At 46.7% G+C, this 21774-nt stretch overlaps 4 protein-coding genes across 6 annotated transcripts in view; 1 reads left to right on the top strand and 3 right to left on the bottom strand.

The window, feature by feature from the left end:
* Positions 1-21774, bottom strand: part of LOC310756746 (uncharacterized protein) — a 1375527-nt gene that overhangs the window by 727882 nt on the left and 625871 nt on the right. The window lies entirely within an intron of this gene.
* The window catches only part of LOC310757092 (zinc finger and SCAN domain-containing protein 31-like), a gene marked incomplete at its 5' end in the record, with an annotated part of 210941 nt that overhangs the window by 85672 nt on the left and 103495 nt on the right, over positions 1-21774 (bottom strand). The gene's annotated exons all lie outside the window — the stretch shown is intronic.
* On the bottom strand, positions 1455-16036 carry LOC310756459 (uncharacterized protein). 2 transcript variants are annotated; one of them, XM_083600587.1, is made up of 4 exons: positions 15545-16036; positions 6580-7535; positions 4696-4810; positions 1455-4150 (listed from the first exon to the last, which is right to left on the bottom strand). In XM_083600587.1, the coding sequence occupies exons 2-4, from the start codon at positions 7360-7362 to the stop codon at positions 1998-2000; spliced, it is 3051 nt and encodes a 1016-aa protein (XP_083456713.1). In that variant the 5' UTR covers positions 7363-7535; positions 15545-16036; the 3' UTR covers positions 1455-1997. The 2 variants fall into 2 exon arrangements, with proteins under 2 accessions (XP_083456713.1, XP_083456712.1); XM_083600586.1 differs by having other exon boundaries at positions 1455-4153; positions 15545-16014.
* LOC310758182 (tigger transposable element-derived protein 1-like) overlaps positions 16162-21774 on the top strand; it is a gene marked incomplete at its 3' end in the record, with an annotated part of 6113 nt that continues 500 nt past the window's right edge. The window contains exons 1-3 of the mRNA XM_083604110.1: positions 16162-16347; positions 17608-19409; positions 21043-21736. Of these exons, the coding sequence (XP_083460236.1) occupies positions 17641-19409; positions 21043-21736 (2463 nt within the window). The 5' untranslated portion in view covers positions 16162-16347; positions 17608-17640. The remainder of the gene's footprint in view (positions 16348-17607; positions 19410-21042; positions 21737-21774) is intronic.

Below are 21774 nucleotides of genomic sequence, written 5' to 3' on the forward strand. Positions count from 1 at the left end.
TTGAGACTGAGACCCTACCTACCTGCAGATTGTCTCGCCAGAGTGGTGCATGCACTGGTTATCTCCCCCTTGGACTACTGCAATGCGCTCTATGTGGGGCTACCTTTGAAGGTGACCCGGAAACTACAACTAATCCAGAATGTGGCAGCCAGACTGGTGACTGGGAGCGACCACTGGGACCATATAACACCGGTCCTAAAGGATCTTCATTGGCTCCCAGTACATTTCCGAGCACAATTCAAAGTGTTGGTGCTCATCTATAAAGCCCTAAACGGCCTCAGCCCAGTATACCTGAAGGAGCATCTTCATTTTTGAAAGGTTCAGCCTGCCATCTTGATTTGTGCAAAATTTGGCTGCTATATCCAAATGTGTCCTGATCAGTAGAGGATAAACAATCGTTCAGCCCGGACACCGAGGTCCACCTCCGAGAGCTGAGTGAGGGGTGCTCGTGTAATCTCACTGTATACAAGTTGTACAAGTGACAATAAAGTATTTCAATATCAATATCATCCCTAAACCATTGTCACTTTTAGCAGTGAGCTCACCTGCACAGTCCTTGCTTGAGTAACTGAACAATCTCCAGCCTTCTAAGCACGATGCATTTATTCTTAGGTCTGCTGTTTTGTAAAGGGGCCTCTATGTGCCAGGTGCTGTACAATGGTGCAAAAGAGAAAAGTCAATCTCCTGCCCGCAGCCTTACCTTCTAAGAGAAAGAAGGGCATGTTGGGGAGGAGCGGACAGGAAGCAAAGACGAGTCCTGTCTGGGAAAAGCTAGTACTGGGTATCTGAGAAGGCTGGATCAGGAGGAGACACAGAATTCCAGGTAAAGGTAAAGGGACCCCTGACCATTAGGTCCAGTCACGGACGGCTCTGGGGTTGCGGCGTTCATCTCGCTTTATTGGCCAAGGGAGCCGGCATACAGCTTCCGGGTCATGTGGTCAGCATGACTAAGCCGCTTCTGGCGAACCAGAGCACCGCACGGAAACGCCGTTTACCTTCCCGCCGGAGCGGTACCTACAGTGGTGCCTCAGGTTACATACGCTTCAGGTTACAGACTCCAATAACCCAGAAATAGTACCTCGGGTTAAGTACTTTGCTTAAGGATGAGAACAGAAATCGTGCTCCGGCGGCGCAGCAGCAGCAGGAAGCCCCATTAGCTAAAGTGGTGCTTCAGGTTAAGAACAGTTTCAGGTTAAGTACGGACCTCCAGAACAAATTAAGTACTTAACCTGAGGTACCACTGTATTTATCTACTTGCACTTTGACATGCTTTCGAAGTGCTAGGTTGGCAGGAGCTGGGACTGAGCAACGGGAGCTTACCCCGTCGTGGGGATTCGAACCGCCGACCTTCTGATCGGCAAGTCCTAGGTTCTGTGGTTTAACCCACAGCGCCACCTGTGTCCCTAGAATTCCAGGAAGAGGAAGCAAAAAAGAGAACAGGAGACTAAGATCTTCGGCTTCACAAGGAGTTTAATAGAACCAGAAAGCTGAACTGAAAGATGAGACGACAGACGGAGGTGGCGGGTAGAACAGAATGAAGAATCCAATTCAGAGAATCCCCCACCTTGCCTAGGCCAGGAATAAGGAACCTTTGGCCGTTCAGATGCCATCAATACTACAACTCCCATCATTCCCCAAGAACTTTGGTCACGCTGGCTGGGGCTGATGGGAGTCGGAGTCCGGCAGGATCTGGGAGGGCCACGGGTTCACCAGTCTTTGCCTCGGGTGTTTCCCCCAAGTCGGAATGGGTTCCAGATGCTTTTCAAGTCTAGCTGGTCCATCGCGGGTCACTGGCTGCTGTCGCTATTTTGCAAGGCTTAGAAGAAGCAAGGGGAGCTGGAGGAGAGGTCTCGTGTCCCCATCCAACTTTCTGCGTACAGGTAGTGCCTCCTAGTCTCTGTTCCTGCCAAGATGCCTAGCAAGACTGGAGTTTTTGTAAAAGTGTCACTCTCTCAGCCTGTGCTATATAATGGTTTTGGCCCTGTCCTCAGCACGGGCTACAATGGAAGCATCTCTTCTTTGTTCTTCTCGCAGGAATGGGTCTTCTGATGCCTGATAAGATTAGATCTTTGACAGAAGCCTTGCCCACAGTCCACACACCTGTGGGGCTTCTCCCCTGTGTGGATTCTCCGGTGTACTGTAAGGTGCGCCCTTTGACTGAAGCCTTGCCCACAGTCCAGGCATTTGTGCGGTTTCTCTCCCGTGTGCGTTCTCTGATGTACAACAAGGTGCGTTCTCTGACTGAAACTCTGGCCACAGTCTGTACATTTGTAGGGCTTCTCACCCGTGTGGATTCTCTGATGCCGGATAAGGTTGGACCTCTGGCTGAAGCTCTGCCCGCACTCTGTGCATTCATGGGGTTTCTCTCCCGTGTGGATTCTTTGATGGATGATAAGGTGAGCTTCCCACGTGAAGCTCTGTTCACAATCTGGACATTTGTAGGGCTTGTCTCTCATGTGGATTCTCTGGTGGGCAATGAGGTTTTTCCTTCGGTTGAATTTCCCCCCGCAGTCAGAGCATTTGTGAGGCTCCTCACCAGCATGGATTTTCTGATGCCTGATAAAGTTTGATTGCCAATTAAATATTTTCCCACACTTAAGGCATTCATACGGGGTTTCTCCCACCTCAATTCTCTCATGTCTGCCAGGGTTCAACCCTGGATCTACACTTTCTGGACAACCTGAACTTCTGTATGATGCCTCCTCTTCTGTATGGACTTTCTGATGTTTGATAAGGTGTGGGCTCTGACGAAAACTCTTCCCACAATCCGAACATTTGAAAGGCTTCTCACCTGTGTGAATCCTCTGGTGGCTGATGAGGTTCGTTCTCTGACTGAACCTCTTCCCACAGTCAGCGCATTTGTGTGGTTTCTCTCTGCTGTGGATGCTCTGATGTCGAAGAAGGTTCCCTCTCCGGGAAAATGCTTTCCCACATCTGAAACACTTATACAGGTTTTCTCCTGTGATAATTCTTTCATGCCGAATATGGTTTGGTTTCGGATTGAGAGCATTGTCTTCAGTGTGAATCTTTTGATGTTTGATCAGGTTTGATTTCTGACCAAAGCTCTTCCCACAGTCTGAGCATCGGTAGGGCTTCTCTCCAGTGTGGATTCGGTGATGTCTCACAAGGTTGGATCTCTGGCTAAAGCTCTGCCCACAATCACCACACTTGTGCGGTTTCTCCCCTGTGTGCAGTCTCTTGTGTATGAGGAGGTGTGCTCTCCACCGAAAGCATTTTTCACAGTCCAGACATTTGTAAGGCTTCTCTCCGGTGTGAATTCTCTGGTGAGCATTAAGGTTTGTCCTCTGGTTGAAACGTTTCCCACATTCTGAACACTTATGCGGCTTATCTTTTGTGTGGATGCTCTGATGCCTGAGGAGGTTCCCTCTCCGGGAAAAGACCTTCCCACACTTGAAGCATTTGCATGCATTTTCCCCAAACGGAATCCTCTCGAGTCTGTTGTGGTTTGGCCTCTGACTGAATCTCGTCCCGTAAGAAGAGTACCTGTGTGGTTTGTCGTCTGAGTGCACGCTCTGATGTTTGATAAGGTTTGATTTTTGAGTGAAACCCTTCCCGCACTCCAGACATTTATAAGGCTTCTCTCCAGTATGAACTCTGTGGTGTCTGACGAGGTTGGAGATATGACTAAAGCTCTGACCACAGTCTACGCACTGGTGCGGTTTCTCTCCTGTGTGAATTCTCTGATGGATGATAAGGTTGGCACTCCGACTGAAGCTCTTCCCGCATTCTAAGCACGGGTAAGGCTTTTCACCCGTATGGAATCTCTGGTGTCTAGTAAAGCTAGTCTCCCAATTAAAGGTTTTCCCACACTTAAAGCACTGATACTTTTTCCCTCCTGTATGGATTCTCTGATGCCTGTTGAGGTTTGATTTCTGAGTAAAAGCTTTCCCACAAATATTGCACACATACTGTCGCTTTCCTGTGGAAATTCTTCGTTGTGCTACCGTTTCACCAGATTCAGCACTCCGGCAAAGGATGGATTTATCACTCTGACTCTTGTCTGTTCGTATTCTCTCTTCCTGCCTCGTCCCGTCTTGATCTCCAAAGTGCTCTTCTGGGTCTCGAGGCTTTATTCTTTCCAACGGCACCTCAAATGAGAGCCTTTCTTCCTCGCTCTCCCAGCCATCGCCTGCTGGAATAAAAAACAGAAGCTTGTTAAAAATGGAACCTGGAAAAGACAGTATGCTGGCCTGATCCATCAGGGCTTTTCTTAGAAAGCCTAAATGGAACCTTCATGTTCAAAAGTAGTCTATCTCTGAACACCAGTTGCTGGAGAAACAAATAACAGAACAAAATCTCACATTTCTTGTTGTGGAGACCTAGGAGTCATTCAGCCAAGGAGACAAGAAGATGTGAAGGACTGAGAAACAACTGGGGAGGGGGAATTCCCAGCTTCCCCTCATTTTTGCATCTCTAGACTTTTCTCAGTTCTGTTAGGGGCAGCATTTTCTTGGAAAATCTTACTGTATCATCATCATCATCATCATCATCGAATCATAGAATTGTAAGGTTGGAAAGGACCCAAAAGTCATCAAGTCGAACCCCTTGCAATGGAGGAAAATTGTTTCTGAAATTTTGAAAAATTCCTCTCAAAGAAGTCCAGGGCGGCAAACAATAGCAAGACAATATGGGGAGGGGGGCGGGGAAACCACTGCTACAGGGAAAGATGCTTACCCAGCAACATGGCCCCCTCCTGGCCTTCTTGCTTGATGTCCCTGGGGTGGGGCCTCTCTCCAGCGTCCTCTTCTCGAGAGAAACTCATCGCCACCTCCTCAAATTCTCCCAGCACCTGAAACGCAAAAAGCCAGAGGTTTGGAAGCGAAGCGTCGCAGTGTGACTTGAGCGGTCAGTTCACATAGGGTTCACTTTTCCTTTTTAAAGAATTAACTCATATTTATTGGTTTAAATAACTAAGTACTATATATTTGTAAACAGGCTGAGGAGGCAGGGAACTGGGAATTTGATGTTTTTCCAACCTAGCAGTTTGAAAGCACGTCAAAGCGCAAGTAGATAAATAGGTACTGCTCTGGTGGGAAGGTAAACGGCGTTTCCGTGCGCTGCTCTGGTTCATCAGAAGCGGCTTAGTCCTGCTGGCCACATGACACGGAAACTGTACACCAGCTCCCTCGGCCAGTAAAGCAAGATGAGCGCCGCAACCCCAGAGCCATCCACGACTGGACCTAATGGTCAGGGGTCCCTTTGCCCTTTACCTTTATTATGTTTTTAGATATGCTGTAAGCCACCCAGAGTGGCTGGGGAAACCCAGACAAGATGGGTGGGATTATTATTATTATTCTACTTGGAAACTGGAGAGTGCAGGAGGAGAAGCAAATAATGAAATGGAGTATCCTGGAAAAGAGGGGCATAGAATCATAAAAGCTTAAAGTTGGAAGCAGCCCTCAGGTAATCTAGTACAACCACCTACATTGCAGGAATCTCAGCGAAAGCATCCATGACAGATAGCATGGCACTTTGGCACCGTGAACACAAGCACTTTACACTTTGTTGCAGGTCCCACTTCTATAATAACTTAGCTTGTCATTAATCTATTTTTAAAACAATAAATCAACAATTACACTGTACTACTAGTGTCTGATTTTTATTGTTACTATTATTAATGTGTATTTATCACTAAATAACAAATTCAAAATTTATTTAGCATCATTCTTCTTCTTCACAATTGTACTATTAACATGACACAATAAAAAAATAACAAGTTAGTTATTAACTTTAATTACTACTATTGTATTATCATTAATTTTTATAGCAATACAGTCATACCTCATGTTACATTTGCTTCATGATATGTTTTTTCAGGTTGCGTCCCGCGGCAACCCGGAAGTACCGGAAAGGGTTACTTCCGGGTTTCGCCACTTGTGCGTGCGCAGACGCACAAAATGACGTCACGTCGCAAATCGCAACCTGCGCGTGCGCAGACGTGCCACTGTGGGTTGCATTCTATTCATGTTGCAAACAGGCCTCTGGAACGGATCCCGTTCGCAACCAGAGGTACCACTGTACTTGCCTATTGCTTTATTATGGCCAATTATTATGGATTCCATGAGTAACAATCTTAAATATTATTATTATTATTATTATTATTATTATTATTATTATTATTATTATTATTATGACAACCATCATTATCACCTTCTGGCAGGAACATCTCAACTAAACCATGTGCTACAGCAGTGAGAGAGTTGGACTAGACCTCAGCAGACCTGGGTTCAAATCCCCACTCGGCCATGAAACTTTCTGGGTGACCTTGGACCTGTCAGTCGCGGCTTCTCAGCCTACCGTACCTCACAGGGTTTTGCGAGGAGAATACGGGGAGGGGAGAGAACCATGCCTGCCACCTTGAGCTCCTTGGAGGTGCAAATGAAATAAACAACAATGAAGTAGTCATCATCCAAGTCTGTACGCTCTTTTCTGTAGCATCTGCTGATCTACTGGGGCTTTTTTTTCCTACCCGACTTGGGATGCGACAGGACCAAAGCACTCGCTGCCACCCCCAATTGAGACCCCTTCCGAGTGTGGGATGGTGGGAATTATCCTCACCTCCTGTTTCCACCTCTCTGCCTCCTGCTGCCTCAGCAGGAAGTCTTCGGCCAGGGCCACCGCCTGGGCACAGGTCTCCGGCCTGCCCTCGCCCACCCAGCTCTGGATCTCCTCCGGCAAGATGGCCAGGAACTGCTCCAGGATCACCAAATCCACGATCCGCTCCTTCAAGTTGAGCTCGGGCCTCAGCCACTCACAGCAGAGCTCCCGCAGCCGGGCCCAGACTTCCCGGGGCCCCTCGACCTCCTGGTAGCAGAACATGCGGAAACGTCGGCGCCGCGTTTCGGCGCCGGCAGTCTCTCCCTCATGCGGGGTCTCCCCCTTCACAGCCCTGCAACCCGCTTTCTCTCTGGGCTGTGCATCCAAGGCGTCTGTCCTGGGGAACCCCTCTCTGATGCCTGAAGGAAGCCCGCTTGCCGCTTCTTGCACGAGGCGCTGGCAAACCCCGGCCGACGTTTCCGAGAGAGCCAGTGGAACGGGGAGCTGCGGAGAGCTGGTCCACCCGGAAAATGGAGACTGTACGGTCTTCAGGAACTCCTGCCACTGGGCCTCCCAGCAATGGGACAACAACCCATCGTCCAGTTCGCACTCGGCTTGCTTCGCAATGGCCCGGCTGAGGCATTCCCCAATGGTCCCACCTTGGGGGGTCTTTCTGAAACGTTTTGGCCCCTCTGGTGGGGTGGACCCCGCTGGGTCCAGCTCTTCCATTTTCACTTCCTTCTCCACCACAGCCTCATACGGGTGGGGAGCCAAACAGGACGCCGTCCTTTGCTCAGCGGCCATTTTGTCCTTGGGCTTGGTTCAAACAGTTCCGCTGTTGCATCACTCTCAGCCTACATGCCAACCATCAAGCCTTGGGCAATTTTGAGAAGCGGACCAGACGGAGGTGGCGACGTTTCAAAACCCCTCAGCTACACAGGTAGCTCTCTCCCCACACTGGAAGATTCGTTTTTTTCCTGAAGAACAGAAAGGAAAGGTTTTAAAAAAAAAAAAAAAATTATTGAATGATTTTATGTTACAAAAAACAATACAGCCATACTACCACTAAATATAATTAAGAAATAAAAATTACATACATCGATATTTAGGTTGTTATTTGTTATTTACCGTCTTATTTCCTCCCAAGCATTGCATACAACAACACACATATGTGCAGACACCCACACCCGCACACAAAATGATAATAATGAAAGTAAATATTTTTTCCCTTTTTATCTTCCAAAATCTTTTCTTGAACTTTGACTTCCTGTCAAGTCCCTTTGCATATATTTTATCTTACATTTGAATGTACACATTCAGAAAGGAAAGGTTACTGCACTTGAGGCTTTTCAGTAATGTTGTACCTTGGTTTTCGAACGGAATGCATTCCAGAAGTCTGTTCGACTTCCAAAAACGTTCAACAACCAAGGCATGGCTTCCGATTGGCTGCAGTAGCATCCTGCATGCAATTGGAAGCCGCAGAAACCGTGTCAGACGTTTGGCTTCCAATGAACGTTTGCAAACCGGAACACTCACTTCCAGGTTTGTGGGGTTCAGGAGCCAAAACGTTCCAAGTAGCAAGGCGTTTGACAACCAAGGTACCACTGTATAGAAAAAGGAGGTGTAAGAGGCAACACTACTGAAATGTATAGAATTATGCATGGAAGAATTATGGAGGAAGTAGAAAGCAGAGAGACCACATGCTGGACATGAGCCAACGGTGTAATGCAGCAGCAAAATGCTATTTTAGCCTTAGAGCCCTCACATTTACGGGACCGCCTCTCCTGGTCTGCCCCGCAGAGGACCTTAAGGTCCATGAATAACCATAGTTTAGAGGTCCCGGGCCCTAAGGAAGTCAGATTATCCTCCACCAGGGCCAGGGCCTTCTCAGTGATGGCTCCAACCTGGTGGAATGCTCTGTCCCATGAGACTAGGGCCCTTCAGGATTTAACCTCCTTCCATTGGGCCTGTAAGACAGAGCTATTCCGCCTGGCCTTTAATTTGAATTCAGCCTGATCTTTTATTCCCCTTCCTTCCCTCCCCCTCCCCTTTTTATGAAGATTACCCGCTCTGAGACCTCACAGCTAATTCTCCCCTGGCCTCCTCGCTGGCCCAAATAGGACTAATTTAGCCAGCTAGCCCTGGTGACTATCTAATGCTTATTGGATGGATTTTCCCCAAACTGATTTCTGAACTTTGAATTTTATTGTTATTCATGTTTTTATACTGTATTTTATGCAGCTTCTACAATTAAGTGTTTTAAATTTGTTGTTAGCTGCCCTGAGCCCGGTTTTCTGAACCAGGAAGGGCTGGGTATAAATAATTTTGTTTTATCATTATTGTTATTATCAACAAAAGACCAGGCCAAATATCCATCACACCTTGCCCAACAGGGACCAATCTTGAAAGCCCACATGCAGGACCCAGAAGGCAGCAGTGCCCTGCCCCAGCAATTGGTATTCGGAAGTACACTACCTCTGAACATGGAAACGTTTGCTTAGATCCTTCGGTACAATGAGAACATACAATAATAATATTATTAATAATAATTATGTTTTTATTTATACCCCACTCATCTGGCTGGGTTTCCCCAGCCACTCTGGGCGGCTTCGAACAGAATACAGTGGTACCTCGGGTTACATACGCTTCAGGTTACAGACTCCGCTAACCCAGAAATAGTACCTCGGGTTAAGAACTTTGCTTCAGGATGGGAACAGAAATCGTGCTCTGGCGGCGCGGCAGCAGCAGGAGGCCCCATTAGCTAAAGTGGTGCTTCAGGTTAAGAACGGTTTCAGGTTAAGTACGGACCTCCGGAACGAATTAAGTACTTAACCCGAGGTACCACTGTATTAAAAATAAAATAAAACTTCAGACATTTTTAAACAAACAGACTCTCACCACACAGCAAAAAGCAAGGCATGCTCTTGCTCGGACCTGACCCCAAATGTTCAAATCAGATGCTCAAATCTAATGCGGGATCAGTTGGTTAGAGCGTGGTGCTGATAATGTCAAGGTTGCAGATTCAATCCCCGCATGGGGACATCTACACCTTCCTGCATTGCAGGGGGCTGGACTAGATGATCCTCAGAGTTCCTTCCAAATGTACGTTTCTATGAATCTCACCATAGAGTTATACATGGTAGAGGTGGGAATCAGCAACATACTCAGGCATTGTTTGAGTTAGTTTTTTTTTTTTTTTTAAGGCAAGCAAGCAGGAGGATAGAGGCTTCCTCTTAAAGGGGGGAATTTCACCAGCTGAGAGAACAAACCACCAAGCCTAAGCTGCGGCCAAGGGCGTCCCAGTTCTGCCCAGATCCCTTTTTCTGCCCAACCAGTGTGGCTCAGTGGCAGAGCATCTGCTGGGCATGCAGAATGTCAACCCCCAATGGCACCTCCAGGCCAGCCTGGGAATGGATGCCCCACTGCCTGAAACCTTGGAGAGCTGCTGCCAGCCCGTGCAGGCAACACCAGCCTGCCTGCCTCTTCTCCCCCTGCCTGCCTGCCTGCCTGCCTTAGGACCACCTCAACCCCCTACCCCTGCAACCCAAATGCCCCCCAGCTTTGCTCTCACCCCTCCTCACCCTCAAAGTGCTGCCTCTGGGTGCAAAAAAAAGAAGAGGAGGAAAAGGAAGTTCCTCCCTTCCTTCCCCACCCCCAGCTGCCCACCCCAGTTCCCACGCCTCTCTAGGAGCCGCGGCTCGCTGCCTTTAACCCTTGCCCAGCCGCACTGAAAATTAATAATAATTTCCCCTTTTCCAGGCAACGATAAAAAAAGCAGGCTCCACATCCCAAAGATGCTAAGGGTGTGTGAGAAAGAAAGAGAGATGGGGTGATGGGAACGGAATGCCTCCCATCCCTCAACAGGAGCACTGCAACATTTTGTTACAGTGGCCTCACTTGTTATTGATGTATTCCGCCCCCCCCCACCATTTATTTCAGGTCACCAAAATCTGTGTGCCGCTTAACTACCATTTAAACCAGCCTCAAAGTGGTTTTACAGAAAGAATACAAATTATTTATTTTTTTTAAATCAGGAAAAACAGCTATTTAAAAGGTTCAGAAATAATTAAAAACAGCAAAAAGTTTTAAAAAAAGATTCAAATACATGTCGGCATCCTTCATATCTGGGTAGGCTTGTAAAAATAAAGGTTCTACAGTGAAGGCATCTGCCTGATGTCAAAAGGCAGGGAGTTCCAATACTGATTTCTTCTGCTATTGTTATTTTAATTTATTACACTGAGCTGGACCATCAAGAAGGCTGATCACCAAAGAATTGATGCTTTTGAATTATGGTGCTGGAGGAGACTCTTGAGAGTCCCATGGACTGCAAGAAGAACAAACCTCTCCATTCTGAAGGAAATCAGCCCTGAGTGCTCACTGGAAGGACAGATCCTGAAGCTGAGGCTCCAGTACTTTGGCCACCTCATGAGAAGAGAAGACTCCCTGGAAAAGACCCTGATGTTGGGAAAGATGGAGGGCACGAGGAGAAGGGGACGACGGAGGACGAGATGGTGGGACAGTGTTTTTGAAGCTACCAGCATGAGTTTGACCAAACTGCGGGAGGCAGTGGAAGACAGGAGTGCCTGGCGTGCTCTGGTCCAGGGGGTCACGAAGAGTTGGACACGACTAAACGACTAAACAACAACAACACTGAAAACAGAATTTTAAAAAATGCAATCACAAAAAATATGGTAGCTCTTTACAGGTTGTTATCCTCCCCCCCCGCCCCGCATGAACATCTCTGTATGTGGATAAATGGCAGGAAGTACAGTATGCTTATATGCTGCCTTAGAGTTTTTAATTTGATTCTACACATGTAATTATTATTAATATTGATTATTTTCAGTTCTTATCCCTGAGAAACGTAGAAAATAACAGGATATATTTATCCAAAAGTCTTCAGACTTACATGACCCTTTAAAAATTAGCTGATGAAGGTGAATACATCAAAACAGGGCCCTGTCCTGGTTTCTGATCCATAATTGAAATCTGCTCAGTGATTGAAACCAAGACCTCCACGTCGAATCTGACTATGGGCTAACATGAACATATCTCTACTAATAAACTCTTATCTTTAATACGGTAATGAATTATTGTGTTATACATATCTTTATGAGTTTGAGTTTGTAATCTCTGTTAGAGTTTATAATCTCTATTTGAGTTTGTAATCCTTTTCAGAATACATATTTTTGAATGGATTAGTTTTTGTTACAATTGACTATTGATTTGCAAGTAGGGACCACTCCCACTATTGAAACTTACATTGTCCTGAGTTCTTGGTGTGCTTTTTTCTTGGTATATTTAATAACAAGAACTCCAATTTATTTAAGGAAATACAGTATAGCATATAAATATAGTGAAGGACCTTGTACGGGGTTTTTCCCCCCCTTCTTTTTCTCCCCCCCTTTTTTCTTCTTGCTTTTATATCTTTTGGTTCTTTTTCAAATTCTTGTTTTGTAGGCTAGTTTGCTTCTGATTGTATTTTATGTCAAAATATTTCAATAACATTAAAAAAACAAAAACCCAGAACATCAAAAAAAGCCCGGCTGCTGGTTCAGGCCATTGACTTATGTAGTTCTCAAAGAGCCCAACCAGGTGCATGTGAAAAGCTTGCAAGCACAGCAGTGCTCTCCCCTATGCTCTTAAGAAATGTTGGTTATGTAGAGCCTCCATATGCAGTAGTCGAATGCTGTAAAACTACAGTTTCACCAGAATCAGCACTCCAGCACAGGATGCTGTAAAATATGGGGGTGGGGAAGGAGCATGGTTTTTGTACTCCACGGAAGATGAAGTCCCGCTTTTCCTTCGGACGTCCCTATTCTGCCCGTGGACTGTCTCGCCAGAGTGGTGCATGCTCTAGTTATCTCCTGCTTGGACTACTGACGCAAAAAACGTTGGGTGCTTCCATAAGAAACGTTGCACCTTCAGGGATAACGTTGAATCCTGACAAGACAGAAGTACTGTTTTTGGGGGACAGGAGGCAGGCGGGTGTGGAGGACTCCCTGGTCCTGAATGGGGTAACTGTGCCCCTGAAGGACCAGGTGCGCAGCCTGGGAGTCATTTTGGACTCACAGCTGTCCATGGAGGCGCAGGTCAGTTCTGTGTCCGGGGCAGCTGTCTACCAGCTCCATCTGGTACACAGGCTGAGACCCTAACTGCCCACAGACTGTCTTGCCAGAGTGGTGCATGCTCTAGTTATCTCCCGCTTGGACTACTGCAATGCGCTCTACATGGGGCTACCTCTGAAGGTGACCTGGAAAGTACAATTAATCCAGAATGCGGCAGCTAGAGTGGTGACTGGGAGCGGCTGCCGAGACCACATAACACCGGTCCTGAAAGACCTACATTGGCTCCCAGTATGTTTCCGAGCACAATTCAAAGTCTTGGTGCTGACCTTTAAAGCCCTAAACGGCCTCCACATTAAGGCCGTTTAATGTGGAAATTATTGAAGGCAAGAATAAAACTCTGTCTAGGATGTATGATATCTTATTGGAGTGGCATACGAAGGATGAGGAGGTAAAGGAGGTCATGACCAAATGGGCGATAGATATAGGCTACAATATAGATTTTGAAAGGTGGACTGAATTATGGAAAAACAATATGAAGTTTACGGCATGTACGGCATTGAGAGAAAACCTCTGGAAAATGATATATAGATGGTATCTCACGCCAGTGAAATTGGCCAAGATGTATAGGTTAAAAAACAAAAGATGCTGGAAATGTGGAGAAGCAGAAGGCGATTTATATCATATGTGGTGGTCATGCAGCAAAGTGAAAGGCTTTTGGGAATCAATTTACAATGAACTTAAAAAAAATTTTAAATATACGTTTCCCAAAAAGCCTGAAGCTTTTCTGTTAGGAATGATGGGTAAAGAAATTAAAAAAGAAGATAAGACTCTATTCCTTTATGCCACCACAGCCGCAAGAACTATGCTAGCACAAAACTGGAAAACGAAAATTATACCTAATATAAGTGAGTGGCAGGTTAAAATGGTAAACTATGCTGAGCTTGCCAGAATAACAGCAAGGATAAGGGACCAAGATGAACAGAAATTTCATGATGACTGGAATAAATACTGGATGTATATTGGAATCAATTTGTAGATAGCACTAGCGGGGGTAGAACAACTCTAACAGTAAGAGATTATTATTTAAGAGCGAAAATAAAATACGTGACTACAGAAGTTATTTGACACTTATCAAAGGGGTGGAGGGAAGTCAAAAGCTCGGCAGAGCCTAAAATAAGGTGTTTGCGTTTGTATAATTTGGTGGACATAATATGTAAAAAATACTCAAATGAACTTTGTATACAGTTATTTGTTTATTTGTGAAAATTCCAATAAAAACTTATTTGCAAAAAAAAAAAAAAAAAAAGCCCTAAACGGCCTCGGCCCAGTAGACCTGAAGGAGCATCTCCATCCCCATTGTCCAGCCTTGGAGGTCCAGCACCAAGGGCCTTCTGGCGGTTCCCTCACTGCGGGAAGCCAAGTTACAGGGAACCAGGCAGAGGGCTTTCTTGTTAGTGGCGCCCTCCCTGTGGAATGCCCTCCCACCAGATGTCAAAGAGAAGAACAACTACCAGACTTTTAGAAGACATCTGAAGGCAGCCCTCTATAGAAGAGCTTTTAATGTTTAACAGATTACAGTGGTACCTCGGGTTACATACGCTTCAGGTTACATACGCTTCAGGTTACAGACGCCGCTAACCCAGAAATACTGCTTCAGGTTAAGAACTTTGCTTCAGGATGAGAACAGAAATCGTGCTCCGGCGGCGTGGCAGCAGCAGGAGGCCCCATTAGCTAAAGTGGTGCTTCAGGTTAAGAACGGACCTCCGGAATGAATTAAGTACTTAACCCGAGGTACCACTGTACTGTCTTTTAATACTTTGTTGGAAGCAGCCCAGAGTGGCTGGGGAAACCCAGCCAGATGGGCGGGGTATAAATAAATTATTATTATTATTATTATTATTATTATTATTATTATTCTCTTCTTCTTCTTCTTCTTCTTCTTCTTCTTCTGTCAAAGAAATGTTGGAGAGTGTAAAGTTATGCGAACCCCTGCGCCAAGGAGATACCGTTTTTTTTGCTCTATAAGACTCACTTTTTCCCTCCTAAAAAGTAAGGGGAAATGTGTGTGCGTCTTATGGAGCGAATGTAGGCTGCGCAGCTATCACAGAAGCTGGAACAGCAATAGGGATTGCTGCTTTCACTGCGCAGTGATCCCTCTTGCTGTTTTGGCTTCTGAAATTCAGAATATTTTTTTTTCTTGTTTTCCTCCTCCAAAAACTAGGTGCGTCTTGTGGTCTGGTGCGTCTTATAGAGCGAAAAATACGGTAAGTAACTAGTCAAGCTTTGGAAGCCATCTAAAGGCAGCCCTGAATAGGGAAGCTTTTTAATGTTTGATGTTTTATTATGTTTTTATACATGCTGGAAGCTGCCCAGGGTGACTGGGGCAATCCATTTAGATGGGCAGGGGGTTAATAATAATAATAATAATAATAATAATAATAATAGACTATGACGTCCCTATTTTCCTCAGAAAAATGTTGGAAGGTATATTTTGGGGGGGCCCAGGGCCCTCAAATATATTATTGCTGGGGTGGGGTGGGGGAGACCGGATGCTGAAATGGTGAAATTGACAGGGAAAATCAGAAACCAGAAAGAGAAGAACTTTAAGGAGTGGGAAAATTTAAAGATGTATTTAAGAGAACATTGTAAACAACTAAAAACTTTGGCAGGATTTGAGTAACACTTGGAATGTACAAAAAATTATGGATTACTTAAGAAAAATAGAGAAAATAACAGAAGCAGTTTTAAAAAGATTGATAGTGGTAACCATGGAAGGACGGAGGGGAGTCGAAGGATTCAGGGAATCCTAAAGGATGAGGTTGATGTTTACTGTTCGAACGTAAATTTACAATGCAAAACTTAATAAAAAAGATTTGACCAAAATTTTTATTAAGGAATGGGGGAAATTTATAACTTACCTTAAAAGACCATTGTAAACAGTTAAAATCGTTAGTAGGATTGGAATATCGCTTGTAGTTTAATGGTGAATTTTGGAAACAATGGAGAGGTTAAAAGATTTGGATTATCATAAAAGATGCAGGAGGAAATGATAAACAGTAGGACCCACAAAGGAGAGGAGGGAATTCCAAGAGATTCCTTGGAATCTTGTTGTTATGCTGCATGTTGGATATGTGACTGTAAAACTTTAATCCGAAAAACCAAATAAATTAATTAAAAAAAGAAGAAGTTGGCTCTGATGCCCAGGGCTGCGCGTTCCAGCCCCACGTTGGGCGACAGATTCCTGTATTGCAGGGGGTCGCACTAGATGACCCGGTGGGATCCCTTCAAACTCGATCCTTCTCCGACTGGCGATCTGACCCGGCCCGTGGCATCTTCCTCCGCCTCTCCATCCAACTCTTGGCCAGACCCGAGTTAAGTTCAGAGAGCGCAGCTGCGCGCAGCAGCGCAGGCCTCCAAAGCGCATGGCTCTCCCCACCCCCGGCAGCTGGAATCCCGGGAACTGTAGTTCTCCCTCTGGCGGAGCTACAGTTCCCGGCACCCTCTGCAAACTACAGTTCCCAGGGTTCTTTGGGTGCGCTTCCAGCCGGCGAGGGTGGGCGGGGTGGCGGCGGGGGCTGGAGAGCCATTTCCTTTCTGCTCGCACGGCCGGCGAGGCTCCACCTCTTCCTCGAGAAACTGGATTTTGAATTTCCCAACGCAGGGGGCTGCCTCCGCCGGAGAAGCAGCGCTTTCCCAAGCCCGATCGCCGGTGGTATCCCAGGTGAGGGTCTCCGGAAGGAGGGCCGGGGGGGCGGAGGAGGGGTCTGGCGGGGCTGGGAAGGGGGGCGAGGCTGGAAATGGGGTCCCCGGGTCGGGGCGGTACAATGGTGCGCCCTCGCCTCCCCAGCTCGGCTCAGGCGCAAAGCAGAGGCGGAAAGGGCGGTCGAGATGGCCGGGAACACAACTTGAAACAGCCGCGATGCGGTTAATGCAGGGTTAATCTGGCGCAGGAACAAACCCCCGACACTCGTACCCTCCCAACATTTCTCCAATGGAAATATCCCTCCATCATCATCATCATCATTTTATGATTTATGGGTTTCCCCAGCCACACTGGGCGGCTTCCAACATACATAAAAAAACATTTCTAAACTTCCCCGTGCTGGGCTGCCTTCAAATGTCTTCTAAAGGTTGTATATAGTTACTGAGCTCCTGGGGAGGGGGTCGCAAAACTCTGTTACTCTCCACCATTGAAAATAGGGGCGTCCCAATGAAAAGTGGGTTCAAATCAGAAACGGGGGCAGCTTTTGCAAATCCAGGGCTGTCCCCGGAAAATAGGGACGCTTGGAGGGTCTGTAAGACTCGCACTGTCGCCCGACAGCAGTGAGTCTTGTGTGGAGCCTTTTGAAGACTAAAGGGTCAATTTTGGGCGTAGGCACGTTTGTGGAACTTCCACTAGCTCATTTTGTTTTCAATGTTGGGTTTTTAAATTATTATTACATTGATGGCCACCTTTATTTTCAAAGGGACTCAAGTTGGTTTGCCTGGTTCTCCTCTTGCCCATTCCATCCTCTCAACAACCTGTGAGGTGGGTTAGGCTAAGAGATGGGGACTGGCCCAAGGTCACATGGCTGAGTGGGGATTTGAACCCAGGTCTCCCAGGTCCTAGCCCCAACACTCTTAACTGTTACACCTCAATGGGTTTTAAATTGTTGTGATCCGCCCTGGGACCTTAGGACAAAGGTGTGAGGGTTTGTTTGTTTGTTTGTTTCACAACTGAGCGGTGTACAGTGGTACCTCGGTTTTCGAACGTCTCCGTTTACAAACGCCGTAAACCCGGAAGTAAATGCTTCGGTTTTCGAACACGCCTCAGAAGTCGAACATGCCGCGCGGCTTCTGCTGAGTGCAAGATCCTGAGGCCTAGCTGCCGGCTGTTGAGTCCTGAGCACGGAGGTGATATTTGGGCTTATTTGGTGACTCTCTTGCAACCGATTTGTTTTTGTGACTGTGTGCAATCAAATCTCTGCTCATCTCATCTCAGGATCCCTCTGCCAATCACCCCTTGCTGTGAGAAATGGATAACAGCTGCAAAGCCAAGAGAACCATTAACAGAACAACCATAGAGGTGAAGAAGGAAATTATTTCCAAACATGAAAGTGGTGCCCGTGTACGTGACCTGGCAAGGCAGTTTGGTATAGCCAAATCGACAATTTGTACCATCTTAAAAAATAAAAAAGCCATTAAAGGAGCCAACGTGGCAAGAGGTGTTAAAACACTTACAAAACAAAGAACGCAGACCATTGAGGAAGTGGAAAAATTGCTTTTCATATGGATAACTGAAAAACAGCTGGCTGGTGACAGCATTTCTGAGAGCATGATTTGTGAAAAAGCTTTACGTTTGCATGCTGACCTCGTCAGAAACACCCCTGGAGCAAGTGAGGGTGAGATTTTCAAGGCAAGCAGGGGGTGGTTTGATAATTTTAAGAGGAGAAGTGGGATACACATTGCGGCGAGACATGGTGACGTTGCCATTGCCAACAGAGAAGACGCCGACCAATTTGTTTTGGAATTTCAAGATTACGTAGCGGCTGAGGGTTTCCTTCCCCAACAAGTGTTCAACTGTGACGAGACAGGCCTCTTTTGGAAGAAAATGCCCAAGAGGACCTACATAACAGAGGAGGAGAAATCCTTGCCAGGACACAAGCCCATGAAAGACAGGCTGACCCTTTTATTATGTGCGAACGCAAGTGGAGATTTCAAGTTGAAGCCTTTGCTGGTCTACCTTTCGGAGAACCCCAGGGTATTTAAGAAAAACAATGTCATCAAAAGCGAATTGCCTGTGATGTGGAGGGCGAACAGCAGAGCTTGGCTGACCAGGCGATTTTTCGTTGAGTGGGTTCACAAAGTGTTTGGGCCAAGCGTGAAAAAATACCTCCAGGACCAAAATCTTCCACTGAAGTGCCTGCTTGTTATGGATAATGCTCCAGCCCACCCTCCAGGATTGGCGGACGAGTTGATGGAAGAGTTCGGTTTTATCAGCGTCAAGTTTTTGCCCCCCAACACGACTCCCCTCATCCAGCCCATGGACCAGCAGGTCATGTGTAATTTTAAGAAGCTTTACACCAAAGCAGTGTTCCAGATGTGCTCTGAGATGACCTCGGACCCAGAGCTAACCCTCAGAGACTTCTGGAAGAACCGTTTCAATATCCTACATTGCTTACATCTCATAGACAAAGCATGGGGCGATGTGTCTCAGAGAACACTGATGTCGGCGTGGAAGGAATTGTGGCCGGCAGCTGTTCCTGAAGGTGTATTTGGGGATGTTGGAGAAGATGCCCCTGTCGTTGAGGATATTGTGTCTCTGGGAAAGTCCCTGGGCTTGGAAGTGAGCAGGGAGGACGTCGAGGAGTTAGTGGAGGACCACAAGACGGAGCTCACCACCGAAGAACTCCAGAACATTCTGATGGAGCAGCAACAGGCGGCAACTGAGGAATTGTCTGAGGAGGAGGAGGAGAAGAGAAGAGAAAGCGTTCCTACTGCCCTGATCGAAGAAATGTGTGCGAAATGGGCTGAACTGCAAAGCTTTGTTGAAAAATATCACCCTGATGCCGCTGCTGTAAGTCATGCCACCAACACGTTCAATGATAGCGCTATGTCTCACTTTAGACAAATTTTAAAACAACGGAAAAGATCCGCTGAGTCTGAACCAGGTGTCAGTGGTGTAAAAAGGGAAGGCATGGCAGGACGGGAATCAGCTAGAGGGATTCTGGAAGAGGGCTACAGGACACTTGAACAGCAGTCACCTTTTGTGATTATTGAAGGGGACTATCATCAACTTTGCAGGTAAGGAAAAAAATGACATTTCCGTTTTTATCATCTACAGTATTGTTTTTACACTAGTGGCCAAAATTGTTGAAACCTTTTGGGGAAAGTCTATTTCCAAGGTTTGATGGCTCATAACACCACTTTTTTGGGGGAGTAATACCATTAAATCAGTGCTTTTTTCTGGGGGGACGCAGGGGTACGCATACCCCTAAACATTTTGTGAATCTTTGTACTTTTCTCCATTTACTGTATTTATTTTTCCCAGTTTGAACTATAATATGGTTCCCAATTTGAACTATAATTTTCTTCAGCCAAAATGAGAGTACCCCTAAGCTTTTTTTCAGGGGAAAAAAAACACTGCAGAAAATTATATACCAATGGAAATATAATTTAATGAAGAATGTAATGCCACAAAGTTTGTTCAGTTATCTGTATTCTATCAAACGTTATAGCCAAATAACCAGAAAAAGGAGTGTTTAGAGATCCAATCAGGTGTCATCTTGTTTTGGCAATGATGGCTCATAACACCACTTTTTTTGGAGTAATAACATAAAATTATATATCCGTGGAAAGATAATTTATTGAATAATGAATGTAATGAAGAAGCACCTGTCTGAGCTGCTGCCAGCCAGAGCAGGCGGCACAGAGCTAGGTGGGGTAATGGTCTGGCTCTGGATAATGCAGCTTACTGTGCCCTGTCTAAGCCATGTGTCACACAGCCTTAAAAATAATAAAAGAATAATTTTTAAAAATTATTATTATTATTAATTGAACTTCTATATCGCCCTATACCCAGAGGTCTCAGGGTGGTTCACAGAACAAAATCAAAGTATAAAACCACAAAATATATACAGTGGTACTTTGGTTCTCAATCTGTTCCAGAAGTTGGTTCCAAAACCAAGGTGCGCTTTCCCACAGAAAGTAATGCAAAATGGATTAATCTTTTAAAAACAACCCCTAAAATAGCAATTTAACATGAATTTTACTATCTAATGAGACCATTGCTCCATAAAATGAAAGCAATAAACAATGTACTGCAGTTACACAGTCATTCAATCAGTAGCTGAACTGGGTTCCACACAATCACAAAAATAAAAACTGCAAAACCGAAAAATATACAGTGGTACCTCTGGATGCGAACGGGATCCGTTCCGGAGCCCCGTTCGCATCCTGAAGTGAACGCAGCCTGCATCCGTGCATCTGCGCGTGCGCGGGTCGTGATTCGCCGCTTCCGCGCATGTAAGTGACATCATTTTGAGCGTCTGCGCGAGTGGCGAAACCCGGAAGTAACATGCTCCGTTATTCCAGGTTGCCACGGAGCGCAACCCGAAAATGCTTGACCTGAAGCTACTTCAGCCCGAAATATGACAGCGTAGGAAAAAGAGACAGACGTCAGCGTAATACTCAAAATGGAAGTGTGGCACTCAGATCAGAAGCATAACACTCAGAACGGAGCACGTTCAGCTTCTGGAAAAAAGTTTGCAAACCGGAACACTTACTTCCAGGTTTGCAGTGTTTGGGTCCCAAGGCATTTGAGAACCAAGGTGCCGCTGTAATCAAAATAAAAACAATACCCACTCCCTATAAATTTTATTTATGTTTTATCGTGTCACACTTAGCCTTGAATCCCGTCTCGCCCTTTCTCACCCAGGCCTCATGAAGTTTGGTACGCAAGGCCGCTAAGCTGCCCAAGGACGACAATGAAAGAGGCGCTTGCCGCAGGCTCGGAAGATTTCAAGACGGAGGTGTTTGAAGAGGGTCTTCCTCACCACAGCCCACCTCACCTGGAGCCCCAGGAGATCAAGGTGGAGCCAGAGGAAAGGCCTCTGCACTCCTGGGATACTCAGTGGCAGGGCTGCCCTCCGGGAGACGAACCCTCTCATTCCACCTGGGATGCCGCTCGGCCGTCGGGGGACGAGACCCCTCCGGTTATCCCGGACGTCCGCCGGGAGCCTGCCGGGAAGGGGAGGGCGAAGCACGTCCCGGCCTTCCGAGACGGAGACTGGAAGATCTCCAGGACCCTGAAACCAGGAGACCCAAACGGGAAGGGCGATGTCCCGAGCGGAGGCAACATCGACACGGAGGCCAAGCGCCAGCGTTTCCGGGGTTTCCGCTACTGGGAGGCCGAGGGGCCTCGCACAGCCTGCGACCGGCTCCAGGAGCTGTGCTATGGCTGGCTGAAGCCGAAGAGGCACACCAAGGAGCAGATCTTGGAGCTGGTGGTCTTGGAGCAGTTCCTGGCCGTCCTGCCGCCGGAGATCCAGACCTGGGTGAGGGATGGTCGCCCCGAGACCTGCGACCAGGCGGTGGACCTGGCAGAAGCCTTCCTGCTGAGGCCTCAAGAGGTAGGGAGCAGGTGGGAAGGGCAGGTGAGGGGTTTTGG

Source organism: Podarcis filfolensis, assembly GCF_964270895.1.
Source record: "Podarcis filfolensis genome assembly, chromosome: 2".
Classification (NCBI taxonomy): domain Eukaryota; kingdom Metazoa; phylum Chordata; class Lepidosauria; order Squamata; family Lacertidae; genus Podarcis; species Podarcis filfolensis.

Excerpts from the sequence above, each read along its gene's own strand:
- LOC310756459 (XM_083600586.1), bottom strand. The coding sequence starts at position 7,362 with ATGGCCGCTGAGCAAAGGACGGCGTCCTGTTTGGCTCCCCACCCGTAT. Across the intron at positions 4,811-6,579 it reads CAGAGAGGTGGAAACAGGAG|GTGCTGGGAGAATTTGAGGA; the intron begins GTGAGGATAATT and ends TTTGCGTTTCAG. Across the intron at positions 4,154-4,695 it reads GGAGGGGGCCATGTTGCTGG|CAGGCGATGGCTGGGAGAGC; the intron begins GTAAGCATCTTT and ends TTTTTATTCCAG.